The sequence below is a fragment of the Xenopus tropicalis genome, chromosome 2, assembly GCF_000004195.4.
Source record: "Xenopus tropicalis strain Nigerian chromosome 2, UCB_Xtro_10.0, whole genome shotgun sequence".
NCBI classification, from domain to species: Eukaryota; Metazoa; Chordata; class Amphibia; order Anura; family Pipidae; genus Xenopus; species Xenopus tropicalis.
In genome coordinates this window covers 92,914,263-92,938,832 of record NC_030678.2, presented here as the reverse complement: position 1 = coordinate 92,938,832, position 24,570 = coordinate 92,914,263, and the positions used below count along the sequence as shown (strand labels likewise).

The following is a 24,570-nucleotide window of genomic DNA, read 5'->3' as shown; positions in this document are numbered from 1 at the left end:
CTTGTACCCTGGGCTGGTGCCCCTGTTAGGAGAAAAAAGCACCAGCCCAGGGTACCTGTAGGAAGCGCTTCCTCCTTCCTCTCGGCGAAATCCGTCGGCTGGCGCATGCGTAGTAGAGTAAAAAGCCGGCTTTGTTTTTTAAGTTCGGCTTTTCACTCTACTGCGCATGCGCGCGCGGCGCTACATGAAAGAGGAAGCGCTCGCTGCTACCCCGGGCTGGTGCTGTTCTCTCCGTACAGGGGCACCAGGTGAGCGATCTAAGCCACTTGGGGGTGCCTAACATTTTGGCACCCCCAAGTGACTTAGCCTTTCCTTCTGCTTTAAAGCAGCAGTTCTCAACCTGTGGGTCGGAACCCCTTTTGGGTGTCGAACAACACTTTCACAGGGATCTCCTAAGACCGTCGGGAAAACATATATTTCCAATGGTCTTAGGAACCGAGACACCGCTCCTCTATGGTTGGCGGTCACCATAACATGAGGAACTGTATTCAATTGTCATGGCATTAGGAAAAGTTGAGAACCACTGGCTTAAAGAGCACTTATATTTGCCTATTTGTGTCTGTTAGTTACCCCTCCCATATAGATTGTAAGCTCTACGGGGCAGGGACCTCCATCCTCTTGTGTCCTCGACTCTTAACTTATTGCTGCTGTATTTATCTGTATTTATTATTATACTTTGTATTTATCTATTATCTTATTAACACCCTGTTTGTATTAATGTATTCTACTGTACAGCGCTGCGTACATAAGTAGCGCTTTATAAATAAAGACATACATACATATACATACATACAATTTCATCTTTTTCAGCAAAACTATAATAACACATAAAACAGGACCCTAAAACCCCCAGAAATGTGTTCAAACGTTAAGTAACCTGACAAATGTAATTAAATCTAAGTGGCTGCAAAAATTTGCGTGGTCAAAAAAAAAATCGATGTGCAGCGCGCAGCATTTATTTTTGTCCTTCTTTCCGTTTTCAAAATGTTGGGAGGTAAGCTTTATGGGCAACATGCAACCCTAGCCAAAACTTATCAGCTCTAAAAATAAACAAGTTATTAAAAGGAATTATTAGCACACACGTTATGCAATGTATAGTTGTGCTGTTAGTGGGATGCAGAAACTAAGATACTCTCGCTGTTCAAAAAGAGCAGAATCGCGCGCGGAGCTTACGCAATCCTTTCGCGTTGGGATTGCCCAAATCAAAAATGGAGACTCATGTTGGCCATACAGTATATTCTAGAACATTTCGGACGTCCGTACGGCCCCTCCGCCCTTATATTTCCGGAAGTAGAGCAGCTATCATAAACAACAGCTGTTGCCCGCCTTTACGATGGCGACGCGGGCTTCCTTCAGTGCTGACTTAGTGCGCATGCTCACAGGAATTGTAGGAAGCTTACACTGGCCGGTCCGCCTGGGTGCTCTACTTTGATGCTGTGACGTAGAAGGCGTATCGTCGGCTCCCGGACAGTGTTGAAAATAAACAATCAGAAGCGCGGTTGGCGGATTTTGAAGCGCTGAGCTTAATTAATCGATTTCTTGTTGACCCCCACTAAGCCGTTTGTTTTCTAAAAAGAGATTTTGTTAAGGTGGACTGATCACTTTTTGGAATTCTCCGGTCCAACCTTCCGACTTGTAACAAAGAAGGGGTGCGATGGAGACTCCATTCACCCTTCGGGTTAGCTTCTCGTCGGACCAGGGAGGAAGGAAGTATATGGAAGATGTAACTCAGATACTAGTGGAACCGGAGCCGGGGGAGGACGATCAACCTTGGTCAGAGGAAGAGGAAGGAGCGGGGACACCGGGTAGAAACTGCAGGAGGGAGCGTTCGAGTAGTCCTACTGGGGGCAGGCAGACTGTTGCCTTCTTTGCTGTTTATGATGGGCATGGGGGTCGGGAAGCAGCTCACTTTGCTCGGGACCACCTTTGGGGTTATATCACTAAACAAAAAGGCTTCATGTCCCGAGATCCAGAGGAAGTGTGCGCCGCCATCCGCAAGGGATTCGTGGCTTGTCACCATGCAATGTGGAAAAAGCTCCGTAAGTGTCATGTCTCGGTCTCTACCCCCCCTGGTTGCACATAGGAGGCGACTCTTAGCAACCTGCCGGTCCCTCGCTGCTGTTGTGGAATCAAACCCGCTGCCTGGAATTGCTGCGACTGGTAGCTCAACAGCAGAGAGCTCTGTCGGTCGGGGACACCCCTAAAAAATATCTATGTCCTATAGAACATGGGTTGGGTAAACACATAATTCTAAGCAAAACATACAATCATCAAAATATAATGCTTTAAAATATATTTTCATTGAAAGCAGTCTTTATCAGTGGTTTTCTGCTGATTCTGTCTCCTGAGAAAATGTAGCAGAAGTCAGCATTGCATTTTGCTTGACTGGTCTGTAAGCTGTTTGCTTCTGCTACATTGCTTTAAAAGTCAGAACCAGCAAGGCAGGCATACAAGGGTTCAACAGAAATTACTATACAAATAATCTTAAAAGTGTTTAAAAACTGTAATTGCGTTATATTGGAAAGTTAAGAATTCATTTTTCTTTAATGAGGACATTTTATTTTTGGGTATTAAAGCCCCCTTTAAAAATAATAAATGAGAAGATGTGGCCATAAGGTAGTCGTTCCATGTGGTGAAACGTAGGTGTTCTAAATGCAACAACGTTAAATATAATTTAATGTAACACCATTTTTTAACCCATTTAATGTCAGGTGATAACATATTCATACATTCATATATTTAATGTGAGTAGAAACAATTGGTCCATTGACTGTAAAACTGTATTTATTACATGAGTTACCTTTCAGGTGGGTCAGACTAGTTGTTGCTGCATATTAAAAATGTTAGGTAATGGGAGTGGAAATTAGACAGGAATGAATTTTGAGTGACACCATAGGGGCTTGTTTGCATAAGGCGTTTCTATATTTAACAGCATGTAATTTTTAGTACAGTCTGAACTTTTATATGTTTCTATTTTTGAGTTTCTACACTATGTTATGGTCTCACAGATATTTAGTAGCATTGTTAAATGTAGCAACTTAATCACGTGTACTTTGTTGTTAATGTGGTAGTTCACCTTTTAATTGTTTGATGTAGCTATTGATATTGAGACCAGTTTTTATTTGTTTGCTTTTTAAAGTACCTTTTTGTTCAGCAACTCTCAAGTTTGTCATTTCAGTAGTTATCTGGTTACTACTGTCCAATATACCTTAGCAACAAATTAGCCATTTGAATGAGAAACTAGAGACATGGGGAGGATCTGAATAAAACTGTAAGAATCTCAAAGTAACAATAATGCCTTATAGAGCAATAATGGTTATTTGAAAGCTGGAAAGTGACAGAAAAAGGCAAATAATTCAGAAACTGTACAGAATAAAAACTAGTATAACAACTGAAGAGCTACTAAGGATAGGACATTCTGTAATGTACTAAAAGAAAACTTAAGGCTAATGGCACAAGGGCCATTTTGTATATACACCAGCAGAGAATAGCTGAATAGCCTGTCAGCGCACATATAGAGGGGACAGAATTCAGCAGATCCACTTTTCTCAATTGGCGTATATACATGCTAGCAGAAAAACAACGAAAATGTGGTATTAGCCTAAATGTGAACTACTCACCCAAGTATCCACTATGCCAAGTTTATAGGCAATTGTAAGGAATGTTTTTGTTACAGCTGTGCATTGAAGCATCCCCTGCCTGTAAATATTTAATATAAAGGCTGGCGTTTATATTCAGTGTTAGACTTTGAGACAAAATCTTTTTGCATTAAGGGGTCCATTTACAAAAGTCTGTTTAATAAGTTTAAAATAAATTGTAAAAGTAGTAGCTAATAATTGAACTGTTTGTAAAGTGCTGATATAAACCTAATATGCAATTACCCTAACCTCCTATTCCCCTAGTTATAAAAGCAAGTACACCAAGATAACTTCTGTTTCTATACTTTTGTGTTACACCACTCTGGCCTTGATGAAATCCATTGAAATTAATGGGATCAGTGTACAAAGTGCTATAGATAACACAGATTTTTCTTTTTATGGGCTCTCTAACTGTGCACTTTTAAACACAAGTTTTTTTAGGTTGTCCACCTCTTTTAGGGAAAAAAGTTTGTCTGTTCAGAATAAGAGTACACATTTTTAAAGATATAAAAAACTTTCTGGTTATTTTGAGTGGTTGAGGGAAAAGACTGTTTTGTTTATTATTCTCTGACCTTTTTGTTGATCATATGGCATAGTTTTGTTCCTACTCTCCAGTTTTTATATTAAGGACATATGTTTTCATAAAAGATAATAATACTGTCCACAATTTAATCATGAGGCCCTTAGGGAAAAACATTGTTGGCTTAGATTCAAGGCAGCATGTGTAGCGTTATCTGGAAGACATGCAATCTAATTATTGTGAACCAGAGACATATTTTAATGTTGTTCTGCAGCTGCCACAACTGATCACCCCTTCATTTGTCTACAGCCCTTTAGAGTTGTTATTCTCCTATTGATAGTAAATTCCTGTTTTATGATCTTAACCACACCCACCCCCATCTAAAAGAAATATGTCAGGTGCATTATTATAATTACTTTTGACAGCAGGTATTTAAGGAATATTTAAGAAGGCTTATGCATCAGATGAACATATGCATATCACACATACACCCACACATTTGAGGTTAATTCATCAGAAGGCCAGTTGCCCTGCAAGTATGGCTCTTTTTTGTCTGTAGAACGAACCCAGAGAAACTGGAGGACATCCAAGCATTCAAAAAGAGAGAATATAAACACCTAGCTGATGGTGCTCTGGTCAGAACTGAATGCATATTTATGTTTTGTAAGAGATTGCAGACTTTTTGCCTGGGGCCTCAGCACAGTGTGGTTTTATAAACATGGAATTAAGAGCAGACTTTTCTAACACTGATTGAGCTAGGAGTTTGTACTGTTGTTAGGGCACATGTAATAACAGGCACAACTCTAACTGAAACCCATAGCAACTCACCAGCCTCTTGCATTCATTAAACTGGCTATACACAGGCTTTTGACAAAATCTGAAGGGAAGTGTGGCCCCTGTCACTTTATGTTGAATGGTGACCACTCCAGACAATGGTATTGACATTTAACCTTTCCTCTGCTTCCCAAAGGCCCGGAATTAGGGATGCACCAAATCCAGGATTCAGTTTGGGATTTGGCCTTTTTCAGCAGGATTTGGATTCGGCTGAACCAAATTCAAATCCTTAAAATCACGTGACTTTTTGTCACATTAACATGGAAGTTGAAACATTTTAATTTGTTTTCAACCTGTCCTTATTATAATTGCTATATGCAAATTAGGATTCGGTGTTCGGACAAATCTTTAGCAAAGGTATACAGAGTTTGGCCAGATCCTAGAATAGTGGATTTGGTCCATCCCTAGACAGAATGCAACAGTGGTTTGGTAACACTAAAATGCTAAATCTTACTGATTCTTGTATGGCCAGCTTTACTCTAGTTGCACTAATATGATTAGTGTTTATTGTGCCCCAAAAGTAGCAGTATAAATAAATTAGATCTCAAATGTTTTGTTTTATTGCGTTCTGTATGCACAGACCACAAATCAAGCACAAATTGAAGGCACCTTGAGCTATGATAATGTTAATGGTCTAGCCTTGGGCTGTGTAGCACAGATAGGATGTACATTTTGTTTCTGCAGCTTCACCACTGCCAATACTATTCTGGAGATTACTCAGAACTGCCTTTAAAATAGATTCCCCTTTCTACCTGTCAGAAATACAGACAGTTATATCTATTGCATTCATTGTTTTCAGTGACATTGGCTGCGTTTTATATACATGAGAAGTAACTTGCCTCAAAGCAATTTTTGGCAAAGTTGTCTATTGTTAATCTAATGAAATGCAGTTAATTTCACATGTGCTAGAAAATGCAAACCTGTTAGACTAGTGCTGCAAAAGTATTTAACATACAGACATGTGTGCCATAACAACTCTTCACACGTACTAGCAGATTAAGTGACTTTTAAAGGAAGGGAATGAACACTTACCTGCTTTTAATGGGACTCCCAGAACCTGGAATTGTTGAATAAACTCTTACATAGCAATCATGAGATGGATAGGTATTTATTGAGATGCAGTCATATATAATAAGGCAACAAGTATGTTATCTGCTTTTATATGAAAGTAGAGATAGTGATTAGTTGAAATCCCATATACTGTATAAGCTACTTAAGAGCACTTTAGGAAAATTCAGAAGAGCGGCACTAATTGCTTTTAATTTAAAGGGGATCTCAATTGATAAACTACTTGCATTATTAACAAAAATATAGCTCTCGGCAACTTTAAGATATACATCAAATTTTCAAAGGTTTAATGAGGCATGTATACCCAAAAATATTTTTTTCCCACAGAAGGCTGCTTCAGTATATTAATGTGGTCCTCACCTGATGGGAATTTTCAAACCTGCCTGAAAAATATTTAGTGGCCAGTTTTCTAAAGAGATCATATTCGCAGCTTAAATTTGCCCGTGTATGGCCACCTTTACTTGAGAGTCCCTAGGAAACCATTGAGTGTAACTCTAGTGTCCATTGATTTTATACATTTAAACAATTCCATAACTGCTCTACAGTATTTATTGCAAATCTACTTTTAGTGTTGTCAGGGAACCCGCATAAGGGTTACTCTATCCTGCTCCCAAGCCTCTGAATTCTGCATTTTTTCTTGCCAGCAGCAAAATATAAAGTGAGTTTGGAACCCTTATGCTGGCAACACAAGACCCAAGATGTGAAAAAAACTGACATGCACATTGAACCAAGGCTGGCCAACTGGTGGCCCATGTCAGATGTGGCCCCTAGCATGCCCACAATCTCCATAGACCTCTTTGTATGACAATATAGTTTTATAATAAATTGAACTCGCAGTACGAGTTGGATCAATGTAGGGCCTTGTTTTTTCACTGTAGGATGTAATGAGTCAGGAACATTTTTTGCTGAGCTATTTTTTTTTCTACCTGAAAATCTGTTTGGAACTTGTCCAGTTCTCATAGACTTTGACTAGCTGTAAAGGGAAAATACTAGTTTAGACATGTCTGTGTGGGCAGGGTTTCAGAAATGCTTTTCTGATGTCACAAGCATGCCCTGCTTGGCTTTTTGCAAAGCTAATAAGTGTTTTACAGCTGTCATTTTACAATGCTCTATTGTTTAGGCTTAGGAACATTAACCACTTGCTGGTTTACCTATTCCCCATTTTAACATGAAAAGTCTGTCAAGGCTGAAGAAAAATTCTTTCTTCTAAAGTAATTCAGGAACTCGGCAAAAGAGATAATTGTTTCCTTCTTGGGTATTAACCATAGAAAGGGCACATCATTTTTGCTTCTTTTTTAAAGTCAGTATGTACATCTATTTCCGTGAATGCAAACATACATACTGTTTTAGTTAGACTTTGCATATTTACACTTGTGCAAGATAATTTACAAAGAATTATTTTTAATGCTGTCTACACAGTTAGTGGGGGTTAACTACCCTTCACAATGAGTTTTTTTGCATTAGGATGAGTGCCACTAAGATAGACCCATGTAATTCTTCTTCTGATGTAAGGCCCATGGAACACCAAGCATTTGCTCAGGCTGCCTGTCATAGACTTGAATGGTAACTGTCACCAGTGGTGAATTTGGCCCCCAAAAAAGACTGCTGCTGGAGCAAAGGTCTAGTGTATTATTATAATTTTTATGTATAATATAATTGTAAACTTGTACAGTTGATTTCAGTCTACTTCCAAGTATAGTGGAGTGTTTTATTAGCCTAAATGGTGCCCATCATTGCCAATGGTTTGTATGCACAGAGGTACCTGAGCCTTCCCACTGTGAAACACAAGCTGTGTGAAGAACTTTTCTTTTCTTAGGTGTATAAGCTATTGCCCATTTGCCTGTAGTTTTGATACAGCCATAAGGATGGTGACACAAGCCTTTTTCATGTTTGTCATTGATGAGAAAATGTCCTGAATGAAATAAAAATACCTTTGCGTTGGTGAATTGCCAGTGTTACAGCATTTGAATAGTCTAAGTGCTGGAAATCGCTTCTTCTGCATTGTATGGTACTGATGTGATTCATATGATTTAGCACCACCAGTTCACACTGACATAAGTCAATTAAAGGCCACCATTTTGTGATGGTCTGTATGCTCCCTTAGAGATCACCTGAAAGGACGTAATGCAGCTCTAAAGCTGCCCATACACGGGCAGATCCGTTCACTTGGCGATGTCGTCAAGTGAGCGGATCTTCACCCGATATCCCCACCTACGGGTGGGCGATATCGGGTAACATAGGAGAATTCGATTGTTTGGCCCTGGGGCCAAACAATCAAATTCTAACGGCAGCATTGGGGCAGTCGGTTCGGGGTCCACATCAACGAGCTGATGCGGTCCCCAATCCGACTGAATTTTCTAACCTGGCCGATCGATATCTGGCCAATTTCAGGCCAGATATCGGTCGGCCAGGCCCCTCGTTTCTGCCCCTACACGGACCGATAAGCTGCCGAGTCTGTCCAAGGGACCGATATCGGCAGCTACTATCGGCCCGTGTATGGGGACCTTAACTGTAACAGGAAGAAGTGGAAGTAAAAGACAGAACCTAACATGTATGCATACCTTTGGGTTGATTGTGTGCACTGTGAATTGTATGATCCCATGGGGCAGCCCTTAGTACTTAAAATGACAATTATTTATTTAGGATTACCTACTACTAAAAAAGTATATGTTTATGAAAATGGTTTATGTAGATGAAGCAGGTATTTGCATATGAGATTTTTTATATATTGTTTGGGAGTATAGTTTTCCTTGAAACACTCCAATAAAGTCTCCTGCTCAGCCCCAACCCAATATTCTGTTGTTGTTATATATTTATTTATTTTTTTTCAATTAGGATCACATAGATGCATGGTCTTCTTCAAACAATTATAGGCAGCACTCCGTCATAATTCATTAAAAAGCCTTTATTGTCACAATATGGGCAGCAGCAATGTTTTGAGCCTAATAGGCTCTTTATCAAGCATGGTTTTCTTCAGAATGGCACACAGCCAGGGTTAGTGTATGGAGCCCTATGGTGAATACAAACAGCTGTTCTATGTGTGTGTGCCTGTGTGTTTCATCTTGTGTTCTGAGTGCAGCTGTTTGAGGTGCACCACTGTGCTTGCTACACTTTACTTTGAAGCAGGTCTTTCTTGTATTTTCTTTTTCCTGGCAATTATTGACAGTAACTCCTTTTTAAATATGCTTTAAAATTTCCCGCATGACTGGAAATCAAGGATCTTTGTTTGTTCATTCAAGGGACCATTGACTGTTGTCTACAGTTTTCTTGTCCTTTTAAGTAACCGGTTCAGCACAACTCAAAGAATGGTTTGCTGTGAGGGGGAAGATGGTGGAGGTCAGAGTTTTGCTATACTTTTGGAGAATTTCTGTACTGTACGTGGCATGGGACAAAGGCTCCTCCTAGTATAGTAAGATGGGCATAAAAATGAACCAACACTGGCACGAGTTGTGATGTGTTTATGGCTGCTTAAGAGAACGACTGTTAAATGTAGAGATCTGATCAGCAATGTACATGGTGCTATGTACAGGGCTGTTGGGGGTGTGCAGTGTGTTATGTTCAGGATTACTGGGGGCAAAAATTTAATTAGTTGTGTAATTTCTATCATGGTGGAGTAGAGTGCAAGATATTATAATACTTATGATTATTATTATTAATGTTTCTTTAATTCGGTCCACAAAAAAGACCTGTATTTAATCTGGCTTTTGTGTGTTCTATAGCTGAATGGCCTAAGACCATGACAGGTCTCCCGAGTACATCAGGAACCACAGCCAGCGTAGTTATTATCAGAGGAAATAAGATGTATGTGGCCCATGTGGGAGACTCGGGTGTTGTCTTTGGACTACAGAATGGCTCAAGAGACTCTCTGAAGGCTGTAGAAGTAACCCAGGACCACAAACCTGAACTTCCTCGGGAGAGAGAGAGAATTGAAGGCCTTGGTGGCAGGTTGGGAATATTTATTTACCTTGACATTCACAATATTCTATCACCCTTTCCACTGTTTTATTCAGCAGCCACAAAATTGTCATGCTTAAAGAAATGTGTTTTTTTTTTTTTTATAATACTTGTGGTTATACCTTTTAATAAGACTTTCTGCAAAAATAACATATGCAGATATATTTTGAATGTTTATATCCAAAACAGTGAACACAGGCCATGCATATAAAGAGGGTATGTTTTGCCTCTTTTGGAAGCATTGAAAGGAGAGGGCGCTGCTGCCATGAGGCGAATATAGAAACCTCAGATGGCAGCAGCCCACTAGTTAACCGGGGGTGGCAAAAAGCTGCTCCTGGTAACTTCAACAGCTGAAATTTAAATTTTTAAATTGAAATTTTCTGCTCTTCTAGTGCAGAAAGTTCAATTGTGCTGTCTGAACTAGTGACGTGGCACCCCCTTGCACTGCCCTGACACACAGAAATGTAAGAGCGGTGTGTGGTGCTGCATCTCAGGAGCTGCCTCAGGGCAGCCAAGGGGCCAGAAACGCAATTTAAAGGAAAGTACAACCTGCAAATGTGAAAAACATGTTCAGACTACCTTTGCACATGTTTATGTGTTGCCTTTCCTGGTGTTTGTTGTCTTTACCATGTTTTTCTCCAGGCAAATACTGTTTATTTCTTGTACCATCACTGCTGTTGTTGTGCAGAGGGTCCCAGGTTGGATAGAAAAAGAATTAACAATTAATAAAACTCCAAAAAAATAATAATCTGCTTATATATTCATTTTGCTCTCCTGTAACAGTGTTATAAACAAATCTGGTGTGAACAGAGTGGTTTGGAAAAGGCCTCGTTTGACACACAATGGTCCTGTAAGAAGAAGCACAGTGTTTGACCAGATTCCATTCTTGGCTGTGGCTCGTGCTCTTGGTAAGTGGTAGATCACTGTAGGCATGGTACAAAGTATAGAGTGATTTTCAGGTGCTTTTTAAAGAGAGATTTTTTAACTCTTTATATTAGTTATATGAGCTAGGTGTCTGGATATTCGTTTTTTATAGATTGAATTTTATTTATAGGTATTCATTAGTGGATAAGATATTTTAAGGCATACTGTCTGTAGGCACTGTGTGTGGTTTCTGTGATAAATTTGTGTTTGATGTATGTTTCTCCTGCATCTGGGATCTACTAGACAAAATTGTTCCTCGGAGTGTGTATGAAGGGATTAGTTATGGAGGAAGGCAGCTATTAATAATCACTTATGATCGGGTTTCATTATAGGGTATTTGTACTCACTTATTTATCACAATAATTTTTCTTTTTCTTTTTTTTCTCTCTTGGGTCCTGTTATATACCCCTTATTTTCAACCTTTTGAGCGCGGATAAGGTTTAATTGTGTTTTGGATTTTCAGGTGCTCAAAGGCTCAGGTATTGATTAAAATGATTGTAAGAAGTAGCTTAGTTTGATTGGTTAGGCCCAGCCCACTTCCCTCCCCCCCCTGCAAAAAAAATCTTCAGAGGAGGTCCATCATGCATTCCCAAGCCCCAAACCCACTATCCCTTTTAGGCCCGCCCTCTAGTTTCCTTGCAGCCCCTTTGCAAAGTTTAAATTGTTTGGGTACAGCAAACTACTATACAGTCCAAGCCTCCACATTCATTGGGTCTGCTGTATAGGTAGTTATGCCACTGCTTGTTAGGCATAAATTTAGGAATTGGGTTTCTGCCATTTCTTCCAGGTTCACAATGCTCACTTTAGCTGGCAATGGTGTGATTGCCATTTTGGAGTGGAGTGGCTCCTTCTTGGCCTTGATAAAGTTTTATGTATCATATGAAGAGTTAGTGACTGTAGGTGGACAGAGGCATTTTAAACACCATGGTGGATGAAAGACCACAATGATCAACATAGCATACCATACCATTTTTAGAAGGTAAATATGTATTAACATTAATAGTTTAAGTTATTTGTTTTTCTCATATTTCCAGTAGCCTGATTAGAAATGTTTCTTGTAAAATGCTGTGGACAGACCTTTAGATCAGTGCAGATATTCATGAACTACCAGCAATCGTACCTTTTTTTATATATGTGCAGTCATATTTTTTTTTTTTTTTTTTTTTTTTTACTAACCATGTCATCAAGGAGATGATGAGGAGGCATTTTTGAGGCCAGATTTCATTTCCATTTAGTGTGATAAAGAATTTGGTTCCAAAACTTAATGACTTAATGTTAGTTGGTATATATTTGGAAATGATGGGAACATGCTTTAGATATTACGAACAGGATCGTCAGGAAAGTATGTATGTATGTATGTATGTATGTATGTATAACGTTATTTATAAAGCGCCACAAGGGTACGCAGCGCTGTACAATCTTATAGAATACAAAATTACACACAGGGAGGACAAGTGATATAAATAAATAAATATATATATATACAGTCCACAAAATTTTAAGCACACCAAACCCGTAATATAAATCACCTCCATGTGTCTAATTATCCAGAAGTCCAAAAATTGGGTGCACACCAGGATATTTTTTAAAAGATTAAAACGTTACTTTTATTTAAACATGCTGTTAAAACAGGCCAACGTTTCGGTCTCCTCCTAAGACCTGATGACGATCCTGTGGTGATCGAAACGCGTAGATGGTATGCTGAAATAAATCACTGACTTGATTGATGCTGTAGCTGTGAGTGCTTTCTACTGTTGAGTTTGTTATATATAAGTGCCATGTGGTATGAGACACAGTAGGAAGGAGGTCCCTGCCCCGTAGAGCTTACAATCTGAGTGGTTGGGTAACATACAGGCACAAATTGGAAGGTAAGAGTGCAACAGGTATGGGCATTTGCCCTTAAGCGCAGGACTGGGCAAAATAATGTTTTAGTGCTCCAGAAGGTAACGGCTGAGCTTTTGGGTGAGTGTTCCCTACGGAGAGATTCAGGGATAGAGTTCCAGAGGTAAGGAGCAGCGAGATAGAAAGGTTTAAGACGAGAGCGCGCAGTGGGTGTGGATGGTGTAAACAGATGGAGGCTCTGAGAGGTGCGGAGGAGACAACCAAGAACATGCAGGGAGACCAGTGAAGAAATGTAGTGAGGAGCAGACGAGTGAAGGGCTTTGAATGTTAGCAGAAGGATTTTGTAAGCTATCCTTTGCTTTACAGGTAACCATGCAAGAGAGCTTAAGTGAGGCTGAACAGGTTCCCTCTTCGGAGAGAGCAGGAGGATCCTGGCAGCAGAGTTTAAAATTGATTGCAGGGAAGAGAGGTGGGAGTCTGGGAGGCCGGTTAGTAGGAGATTGCAGTAATCTAAGCGGGAAAGGATAAGGGCATGGAAAGTTAGCTTATTTTGCAATACCTATGTTATCAGGTGAGTTTCTTGAAATTGCTTTACATTTTCTGCATTCCAGCTGTAGTGCAAGATCCATTTGGGTTTGGGAGATTATTCCTTTTGACTTGATAAGGTTGCAAGCTTTTTTAGGCAGGCCCTCTCTACCTCTCATGTAGGTCATTGGTTCCTTTGTGTACCGGTAAATATTGTACAGCACTGCAAAATATGTTGGGGCTTTATAAATATGTATTAATAATAACAAGTTCCTTATAAATTTTATTGTAATACATTTTATTGAAATCAATACTGAAAATTCCTTTTTTTCTGCAATTTTACAAAACTTGTGTTAAAATGAACATATGATTCAAAGTATCTTCCATAGTTCTTACATTAATAACAATGACATATATGGGTAATTTATTACAGCTTTTAGTAGATCATACTTTGCACTTATCCAGTGTAGCTTAGTCAATAATAATATCCCAGACATGCCCAGGCAGTTTTCATCTGTTCTATGTATGCTACTGCTGACTAATGGCTTAGCCATCTACCTGTAAGAGTGGTATGAGGTCCCTCTAGTGGCTCAAAGTAGAAGCAATGGTTTTTCCTAGCAGTTAAATCAAGGTACTTGTAGTCTGTACAGATGCCTCTGTTTTGTTTTCAGATATTTTATTATGATCTTTTTCAGCCATACTGTACATATTGTACATTTATTTGTAGGCTTAGCGTCCCTTTATGAATTACAGATGCTCCAAAAAAGTTTTCAAAGGAATGTACTCTTGTGGCATTTCTTTGTTTCTCAGTCTGCAAAACATATCAGTTGTGCCTATGCACAGTTGCCATATACATAACAAAAGTGAAAGCTACTGTATGTGAGCAAAATGAAACAATCCGTTAATTACATTTTTAATTTAGATTGTAAACCAGAATCTTTGGGGCTGCATGCTATGTCCATTCCATCAAAATTGTTATTTGTTCCTATCTCTCAAGCCCTCCTTTTGCCCCCTCAGTACAAAAATAATACCGGCTGTACTAGACTTGATTTTCATAATTGCTTTAAAGGCTGCCCAACTGCTGCGCTTTCTGTAAAGGGCACATATTTCTTATTTATTAATTTATTTATTCTTTGAATTGCATTGTTGCTTAAGTGGACAGAAGGGGAAATGTATTTTCTGAAGTAGGCCTGCTTCCTTTCAGCATTAGGAGAAGCGTGTAGTGTGCCTAAGTACTGATGAATAGCCGGTGCTTATCTGCACAGAAAGCCGGTATAATAGAAGGAAAAATGTTTGTTCAGTTTTCTGAGACTTGCATTAATTGGCCCTCGGCTATCATCAGGACTAATAGTGATATTCTTGGAGAGGCTGGAAATTATCTAGAATAAGGAAGTGCATGATTGCCCTCCCCCTTTTCTAAGTAGCCAATACAGATGGGAAAGCAATTATGTAGAACTTCTGGGCATTCATTATTTTAAAAAGCTTGTTTTCTCAATAATCATTATAATGCCCAGGCACATTGGGTCTAAAAGTAAAAATGCAACATTACTAATTGTTACTCCAAAATTAGCCATGGAAGGCAGTTTCACATTCAGCATGACTTTAATGGGCAAGCTCTTAGCTGTGTTACAGAAAACTCAATATGGTAACCAATTTCCTGAATACTACTGCATATTTTTTTTTTTTTTTCAGTTTCCAAGATTACATTAGCCCTGACCTGATACTGCAGTACATTCTAAATTGTGTGGACTTATTACATGAGATCTTGTTGTATTATATATAAGTACATTAAGATAAATGGTTTATAATAACTTTTTTTATATTGTGGCTGCGGGTTATATAAGATTAATATTTATGCAACTTTTTATTTTAAAGTTGTTGCACTGGTTGATTAGTACAGTTTAACTTTGCTCAAGTCTAACAAAGACAAGATTGACTGTATAGTAGAGTGCACATTAGCAAAGCATAGCAGTCAGAAGGATTGTGAAGGGTTACTTCTGATCATGAAATCACCAGTGATGATTAGAAATGAGTTCCTATAAAATGTATTAATGGATGATTATTCACCTGTCACATTTGGCGTACAGACCTCCTGTTGAACAGCCCTGATAAAGGCATAGGATAAAAATTCCCACCTTTCCCTCCAATAAAGGATTAAACTTATGGCATGAAGTCTCCCTAAAGTCTCGTATATTGTGGCTAAGGGAAAATAATCTTTGTGAATTTGATGTAAATATTTGTTTATAGGTGACCTGTGGAGTTACGATTTCTACAGTGGTGAGTTTGTGGTGTCGCCTGAACCAGACACAAGTGTGCACACTATTGACCCCCAAAAGCACAAGTTCATCATTATAGGCAGCGATGGTCTCTGGAACATGGTGTCTGCACAGGATGCCATATCTATGTGTCAGGAGCAGGAGAAAGCCTCTCCACATGTGAGTAGATAAATGTTCTTTGTTTTGATTTGTATTTTGTCTTTCCTAATTTAATTAGCTCTAGTCAGTTTCACGCTGAAGCATATCAAGCAATTAGACCTGGGACACATTTACAGACCAATGCATTCCCTCCCTCGGGAATTTGCTTTGGCTGTTGGCTTGTGGGCATGCTCAGTTGTTCTAAGCTCAGATTACTAAAAACGCCCCCCATTTTAGCAGCCAGTGAAGAGATGGCATTACTGGTTCCCATAGAAACTCAGCCCTAGCTGTCTGCTTCAGTTTTTTTCTCCTGAGCTCAGCTTTACCATTACAGTGCTTAAACAAAGCAGAACTTTTATCAAAGACAGTTGTGCCTGTGTGAGCCTGTATTCTTGATGAAATGTATGCTGAATAAGGGTCTGTGTGTGTGTATGCTGTTTGCAGATTTAAATGTATCTGATTATCTATCAGAGGAAAAATGGCCACTGGGTGAAAGCTGCTATTTGCTTTAGGAAAATTTGATGGTGCTGGCAAGCGGAGGGGATATATGCAATACAAATAATGCCATTTGGGTGGGGGAGACATGCCCAACTGATATACATTGTAGGTTAATGTAGGCTTTACATGTCCTTTAAGCACAGATAAATAAGCTAGCTGCAACTGTTGAACTGCCATAGGTTTCTATATGTCGGCAATAGCTGGAAAAGTACTTGTTTTCTATCCTTACATTAAAGGGATCTTACAGTCATTACACTCAATTTTGCTTGTGTATTTATTAGAATTAGTATTTATGTTAAAATACCATGGAAAAGAGGAAAAAGGCAGCACTCCTTTCTCTAAATAAAATGTGTTTTTTATTCCATTAAATATAAAAACATAGATAGCTGCTGGGATACAAACAGCCTGACGCATTTCGAGAAGAACCCTTAATCATAGGCTGTTTGTATCCCAGCAGCTATCTATGTTTTTATATTTAATGGAATAAAAAACACATTTTTTTCAGAGAAAGGAGTGCTGCCTTTTACCTCTTTTCCATGATGTTATGGCAGTGGAGTGCTGTGTGAATATGGGCAGCACCCATCTCTAATTTGTTTTTTGGATATTGTGAGAGCACACAAAGGGGATGAGTCTGTGCAGGGATGTATACATTTTTCTTGCTTTTCTTTATGTTAAAATACCAATGCAATGCCATATACAGCACCTTGCAAAAGTATTCAGACCCTTTCGTTTTCCTGTATACCAAATTCAATGCTGAAATTATTTTGTGGCACTTTTACTTTGAAGCACAGAGACTCGTTTTTTTTAATGTAATGTTGTGCAAAGGTGGTTAAATGTTGTTTTTGGGGACAGGAGCAGCAGTTCCCTTAAGCAATAATGCACCAGTGTGTAAAAACTTTAAATATATCCTTTCACACTTTTGTTTGATTGATTAATACCCACTAAGTAAACAGGAAAAGTGGTAGCAGATCAATTTTACTTTGCTCATTAATGCTTGTTTATTTAGCACTGTTGGCATAAATTTTTCAGTATTCATGATATAAGTACTTATCCTCTGGTGGCTTACTTTTGTTTTATTATGTTAAAGGGAGATCCTGGACAGACATGCGCAAAGATGCTTGTGAGTCGAGCACTGACCCAGTGGCGTCAACGCATGCTACGAGCTGATAATACCAGTGCTGTTGTGATCTGCATCTCTCCCCTGACAGAAAAGCCAAGGAGTTGTGTGAGTGAGGAGCTGTTCCTAAACCTGACTGAGAATCCCCGCTATAATAGTCAGGACATGTGTCACTTGTCTTCCACACCATGCTCCACTCCTCCTATCAATGTGAGTTGCACAACTTTTATATCCATCACCACTGTGTTGATAAATGTGGCATAAATTCCAGCTGTAACACATGCATTTTTATAAATGTTGCAACTTTTAAATTATTTTAGAATTATTTGTAAATATGTATTGGTTCCTTGGTACTCACTGCACTTCTGGTTGTGTCTAGGGAAACAATATGCCAGAAATCATGTTACATAGTTAAGTTGGTTTGAAAAAAGTCCAACCCCTCCAAATGATCCCCAGTGCACACTTATACACATACTTATACAGATTTATCTATACACTCACATATATAAACCACATATACCAATATCTATACTATAGATATATATGTAAATGTTAGTATCACAATACCCTTGGATATTTTGCTCGTTTAAGAAATCATTCAGGCTACTCTGCATTGCATACTTTAAGGTGAGGCCTTTCTAGAGACCTATATGCAAAATTATGTTTTCATCCCTTGATTGTATTCCTTTTTTAAGCAAGACAGCATTTTATTTAATTGCGTTGGGGGTATCCTTAATTGAGAAGGATTTGGGGAAAAAAAATCCCCAAATCCTTCTCAATTAAGGATACCCCCAACGCAGTTTAAAAAAACATGTATGGCATTGTGAACATACTGCTTCCATTAACAATTGCCTTTACAAACTACTTTGAAATAACTCAAAATGTATAGTTAAAATATATTCACTAGCTAGTTTTATAGACTAGTCTAGAAGTACTTTTATATTACTTTTGGGTTTACACCCTCTTTAAAATTTAAATTAGTATAAAAATTGTTATTGTGGTAAAAAAAAAAAAAAAGGTTACTTGGAGTAAATGATAGATCCCCCTTATCATAATCTACCAGTGGGGAAAAAAAGCTCAGCTGTATTTATTATCTGAACGGAAGATGGCTTGTCTGCATAGTTGTCTGTAGTTTTCATATATAGACTTTCTAACCAAAAACAAGGTTTTGGTTTGTTTTTTTTTAGGTAACCAAAGCATCTGATAATACTTTTTAATCTAGAAGAATGCATTACAGGCAGCTATGCCCATTCTTCTAGATGAAAAAGATATTTTCTTTTTAAATTTTGTTACACAGTGAAGTGAAGTGATAAAGTGCTCTTCATGTCATTGCCTTAAGAGTCAGACCCAGCAAATTTGCAAATAACTAAAATAATTGAAGATCTTTATAAATGTATATTAGAATGTTGCTCAGAATTATATTTTCCTCTGTTATACAGTTTAAAAAAAAAAAAAAAAAAATCTGGTAAGGGAAGACCCCTCTAAGATCTGTGGGTCTATTGTAATGCATTTATTCATTTTTTTTTTCTTTCTCCAAGTTCTTAGATGAAGATCCTTGGTGGAAGCTGACCTTCTCTGAACCCCTTCCAACTCTAGTACGCAGGAGTGCTTTCTCCTCTAACTATGCAAAATGGAGCAGTGAAGCAGGAAAATCTAAAGCTGGTAATTCCTCCCCAACCTGTGGGGATGCGGAAATATCTGATTCTATCTGTCTTTTCCCTGGCAGTTCTTCAACTGCGAGCTCTGATGGCAAAACTGCAAAAGTCCAAAATAGCAGTCAGACCAGGAAAACAGAAACTGAAAGGTTGGCCTCCTTAAAACGGACGCTGGAGGAATCCAACAGTGGACCAGCAGTGAAGAAACTCAAGAGGAACTTTCCTAGGAATAGCATGGTGCAGACAGAGGCCCCATCCACCACGCCGAAACGCAGAAGTTCGGACAGAACGACAATGAGGCGCAGCCTTAGAGGGCAGAAGAAACTTGGACATCCTTTGTTACAGCAGCACCGAAAAACAATATGTGTCTGTTAAGATGCTCATATTGATTTCTACTCTGGTTTCCTAATTGACTGTTGCGGACCTCATACCTTTAAGCTCAGTAGCTTAATGTATCTTTTTAAAGGAATAATGCTTCCTCTGTGTGTTTTTTTTTTTTCTTTCTCTTTCTTCAGAGTCTTTCCTGTTTAAGTATGCAGCCAGTCAGCAGTGCTGAGTTACTCTACACTTCCAGTATTTGGTTAATGTATATTTACAGCCAGCCACTTAGGTGTCTCTCTCTTTTTTTGTTGCTGGAGCATACTTTTTATATTTAATTTTTTTTAACCAAACTTGATAAAGTAAGGACCACCAGACTTCCTGATATGACATGTATACAGCGACAGTATCAAAAAATGTTTCATTATTCATATTTTGATGTGGTTTTGTATACATTTAATTTACTTAACCAAGTAAGCACCCTTAAATGTATTTATTTAAAGCCTTTTATAAAAATGAGAAAGTGTTTTTATGTGCAGTGATAGTTACTGTTTTTTAACTGATGAAGTGAGAGAGTGAGAGGAAGCCCCCGTCATCCTGCACAAATACACCCAATTGTCCCCTGTGTACTTAAACTTAGTGGTAACTGGGACATAGAAGAGATTCTATAAGTAAGGAAAACCTGATTTATTATCTTGTTGTCCCATCTTACCACTTGATCACGAAGAAAATTTCTATATAGATACATTTTTAGGTATTTAACAGGTTAAATTTCCTGATATACCATTTTGTTAAGATTTCTATGAGAGAATGGAGAAAAAAAGTGGATTTTGTTTTTCTCTCGGTGACAGTAAAGTAAATTGGCATAGATTATTGTGGCAAAAATTAATAATAATGGAGGGCACTCTGGGCTCATAAACAATTCTACCATTAAAAAATTAATTTAGGTGCTAAGGTCATACATCCCTTCCAATAAAACCTTATATATGCAAAGATAAACCATATAAAGACCTTGCACACTAAAGAAAGCCATACAAAGGTGGTATTGCAAATGAAAAAATATTTATATAGTACTTTTGTATAAAAACAATAAATCATTGATAGGATATACATGTACATACCACCCAGCAACAATCCGCAAAAGCAGACTCTGGATGAGAGCATTACCCCAATGTTTAATTCTCATCCAGAGTATCTGTCTTCCTGTTTTTGTACAAAAATCCGATATAAAGATTTTTTTTTCAATTACAATACCAGCTTTGTATGGCTTTCTTTAGTGTGCAAGGTCTTTATATGGTTTATCTTTGTATATAGATTGTTGTGGGCACATAACCGCTTGTGTGTATGTTTAAATGCAAGTATGGTGATGTATTATCTGAAATCCTGGGACTTAGAGTTTGGGTTGCTGTATAGCTGTACCCTTATACAAATGCTATCTGAGAATTAAAGGTTTATGCACACAGTAAACTCTGATACTTTATAGTCTGTAAAATGGAAAATTGGTTTAATAAAAGCCAACCTTTAAATAGGTAATATTTTCAGTAGATAACCTTTGGTGTATGACAACCTAAATAAAGGATTGATTTTTAAATTACCAATGGAAGAGAACATTCAGACATTAATTTTAAATACACAGCCTGAATTTACTGCAATGTGAAAAGGAGAATTGCTGCTTAATGGATATATATTATCATTGTAGAAAGCCGTTTTACATTTAGCATTTTATTTTATTCCCTCCCCCACCTAAAATATGTAGCAATGTTTTGCTCCCTTGTCACTTATTTGTCCTTCTTTTCCTATGCCAACTAAAATGAAATATATTAGGATATGTCATTAATTACCACACATGAACCCCCCCAGTCTTTGCATTGGTATAGATTTGTGAATAATACAGATCTGGGTGTAGTACCCATCACTTTATAACTGTTTTTTATCTTGTTTTGTAGATAGCACAAACTGATGTATTTATCATTTTTAAATTAATTATTTGAATTTTGTACTGGGAAATCATTAGGCCTGTGTCATTAAAACATCTATTTTCATAAAAGCACATGTTACAGAGTACAACGCACAACATTGTTTTTTATAAGCAAAACTCATTTTAGGTTTATTTCATTTTAAAACGTGTATCCTCTCTCATCCTGTTTTGAAAAAAAGCATTGTAAAACAGTCTGTGGATTGGGAAAAAAAAAAAGTTTACTGGTATGTACGTAGCTCGATTGACAGCAAATGTATGGCACTGCTATGTATTTCCAGTTTTTATCTTTAGATGAAAAATGTAATCAATATGGCCAGTATTTTTTTTTTTTAATTGAAATTTGTTGCCAATTTATTTATATTCTTTCCCTTTACATTATATTTCCTGGCACAACACATGCTACGTATTCAATGCAGTGTGTTAACCTACGAAGATAAGTGTAATTGTCTAAAAACATTTTTTCGCCAGTCTTATGTGACTTTGCTGAAAATATAAACTGTGACAATTAAATAAAAAAATACTCTTGGTAATGTGATCTAAATTTGTCCTATTAGTCATACTTGAATTTAAACTAAGCATTCTGTCTAGGGCTGGGGGTTTACCATACTGGGTTTGTACATTAAGGGGGGATATTTAACAAACGTGTTTGTGAGAAATAGCTACATTTTAACTTTTGGAATTTTAGAATATTCTAATTTTTTTTTTTTATTCATCAATCCAAAACATTATTTAATACTTAGATATAAAGATACAGCAACCAAAATATGGTGAGCTTCTTTATTGGTTAGTTGAGATGTGTATTTTCAACTTTCAAGCTTTTAACTTTCATAGTAGATTTTAAACAGCCCCAGTTTGTCCTAATGATTGAAACAATGTGATTTTGTCAACGTTTTCATGACTTTACATGGTTATGTTTTTTTAATTGAATTTCATTTTTTCCCATAAATAAAAGCTACCAATTAAGTTTTTTTAGGTTTTCTTTTTCTTAACCTGGAAAAAAACTTAAATATTTAAATTGAATTTTAAGAATCTACCCCACTGTAATAATGAAACGCATACCTATCTGGGCCAGTTTTTTTTTTTTTTTTAAACCCCATATACAAAACCCAGCAGGCATAAGCACAAATAATTTTTGTGATGCTGTCTCATTAAACTGTGCATATACCAAACTGTTTGTAATAACCTATGGCATATGTATGTATAACCTATGGCATACTTTTTCTATGCATTTGTTTTGCAATTACAAACAGTGTTATGCAGCACTACAGTTCCTCCATGTTTATGAAAGTTTGTGACTATAATAGTTGTTTTATACATAATGAAGGATAACATATTTTTTATCATTTATAAATCTGGTCGTTTTTAAGGCTTCGTTCTCTTTGAATCATTGAGAAATGACACTGCCCTGCCTCACAAAACACTTAAAATAAAACACCTACCACCAGCGCTTTGTAATTATGCTGCAAAACATTCAGAATTTCTTAAGTTATTTTGTTCTTGGAAAAAAAGAGAAAGCAGACTGAATTGCTTTGTATACCTTCTGTACAGCTGTTCATCTTAAATAAAGATCATGATTTCATATTATATTTGTTGTTGGGTCTAAGATGGTGTTGTACACCTATATTAAGTGCCTGTCATTTGAGCATTCATGAAATAATGTAAGATTTATTTCAATATATTAATATAAAAAACACAAGTGAACACCTTTAAATTACAGGGCAGTTGTTGCGATTGTTTAAAAAAAATTGCTTAACTGTACTATTTATCCCCACAAAGAGGGGGTAAACCACACCAGTATCCAGCCCATAGTACAGGCTCCAAACAAAATACCAATACTTCAAACTGATTTTGTCTTTTGATTGGAGATTCTATGATCAGTAGTTTGTGTGCTGTATTCCTTTGTAACAAGAAAGTGCTTCATCTTCTTGTTTCCATTGTGATCGATGGCTTAAACTTTTTTCTTAAAAAAAAAAAAAAGCCATAGTACATAAAAAATGTTTTACATTAAGGAGACAGCAAAGTTAACCTTCTTAAAGGAGAAGGAAAGGTAAAAACTAAGTAAGCTTTATCAGAAAGGTCATAAGCCATAAGCACTCACAGAAATGGTGCACAGAAATGGTGCACAGAAACGAGTCCTCTGTGAAATGATTTGTTGTCTCTTTGTTTTCCTGTGCTAGAGACACCCAGCTCTCTCCTCACTCCCCTCTCCTGCTCCCCCCCCCTTAGGAATGTGGATCTGAGCCAATCAGCAGGAAGCTTCCTCATAGTCTTACAAACTGAGCATGTACCTGTCTTGGTGCAGGAACGAGGCATTATGGGAACTTTTTTTCCTATCATCTGATCATCTGAACGGGACAAATATGGGGAGATTTGAGGGCACTATTGAGAGAACTGAAGGTATGCCTGCAGCTTGAAATTAACTCTTTATTAGCCTTTCCAACACACAAGTAGTTTATATAAATACAGGTATTGGACCGCTTATCTCGAAACCCATTATCCAGAAAGTTCAGAATTACGGAAAGGCCATCACCCATAGACTCCATTTTAATCAAATAATTCACATTTTTAAAAATGATTTCCTTTTTATCTGTAATAGTAAAACAGTACCTTATACTTAATCCCAACTAAGATATAATCAATCCTTATTGGAGCCAAAACAACCCTATTGGGTTTAATCACTGTTTAAATAATTTTTTGGCAGACTAAAGGACAATGAAAGGTTAATATAAATTAAAAGTAAGTCTAAAGGCATTCTTTTTAAGTACTTACTGCATATCTAAATTCCCAGATCCCTGCTTGCTTCTCTGAGATATGGTGCTGGCAGCCTACAGCAGTGTGAAGACTACACTGACATCACTGAAATCTCTCTGTCCTTCCTGTAGGTGCCAGCAGCAGCCTTCCTATTCTCTGAGCATGTGTGTAACTTGATCCTGTCTCCTGTTCTGAGCTACACATGCCCATCATCAGAAGCGGATCTGGCAGAGGGCAGGGGGGGAGGGAATGAAACTCATGTGCAGTATGAAGCAAGGAGGGAAAGGAAGGGAGAATACCTTTTTAGAGATGGCTGCCTGTTCTAGAAAATGTGAAGTAAGTGTGACTGAGTAAATATTTGATTAGGTGAGCCAAAAGTGTGGGGTTTTTACTAAACAATAGGAGGACTATTGGGCAGTATGCCTTTTAAATTTTGACTTGCATTCTCCTTTAAGGTAGGAGATCCAAATTACTGAAAGACCCCTTATCTGGAAAACTCCAGGTCTCGAGCATTCTGGATAATGGGTTCTATAC

General features: G+C 37.7%; 1 protein-coding gene across 1 annotated transcript; it reads left to right on the top strand.

Moving 5' to 3' along the window:
* The first annotated feature begins 1,316 nt into the window (after nucleotides 1-1,316).
* On the top strand, nucleotides 1,317-22,867 carry ppm1d (protein phosphatase, Mg2+/Mn2+ dependent 1D). Its single transcript, XM_002933837.5, has 6 exons — nucleotides 1,317-2,039; nucleotides 9,780-10,005; nucleotides 10,798-10,922; nucleotides 15,553-15,740; nucleotides 17,305-17,544; nucleotides 18,873-22,867. The coding sequence occupies exons 1-6, from the start codon at nucleotides 1,655-1,657 to the stop codon at nucleotides 19,362-19,364; spliced, it is 1,656 nt and encodes a 551-aa protein (XP_002933883.2). The 5' UTR covers nucleotides 1,317-1,654; the 3' UTR covers nucleotides 19,365-22,867.
* Nucleotides 22,868-24,570: the final 1,703 nt, after the last annotated feature.

Bases quoted from the DNA above. Each gene is read 5' to 3' on its own strand.
- ppm1d (XM_002933837.5), top strand. From the start codon at position 1,655: ATGGAGACTCCATTCACCCTTCGGGTTAGCTTCTCGTCGGACCAGGGA. The intron at 2,040-9,779 runs GTAAGTGTCATG...TGTGTTCTATAG, and splicing joins TGCAATGTGGAAAAAGCTCC to CTGAATGGCCTAAGACCATG. The intron at 15,741-17,304 runs GTGAGTAGATAA...ATTATGTTAAAG, and splicing joins AGGAGAAAGCCTCTCCACAT to GGAGATCCTGGACAGACATG.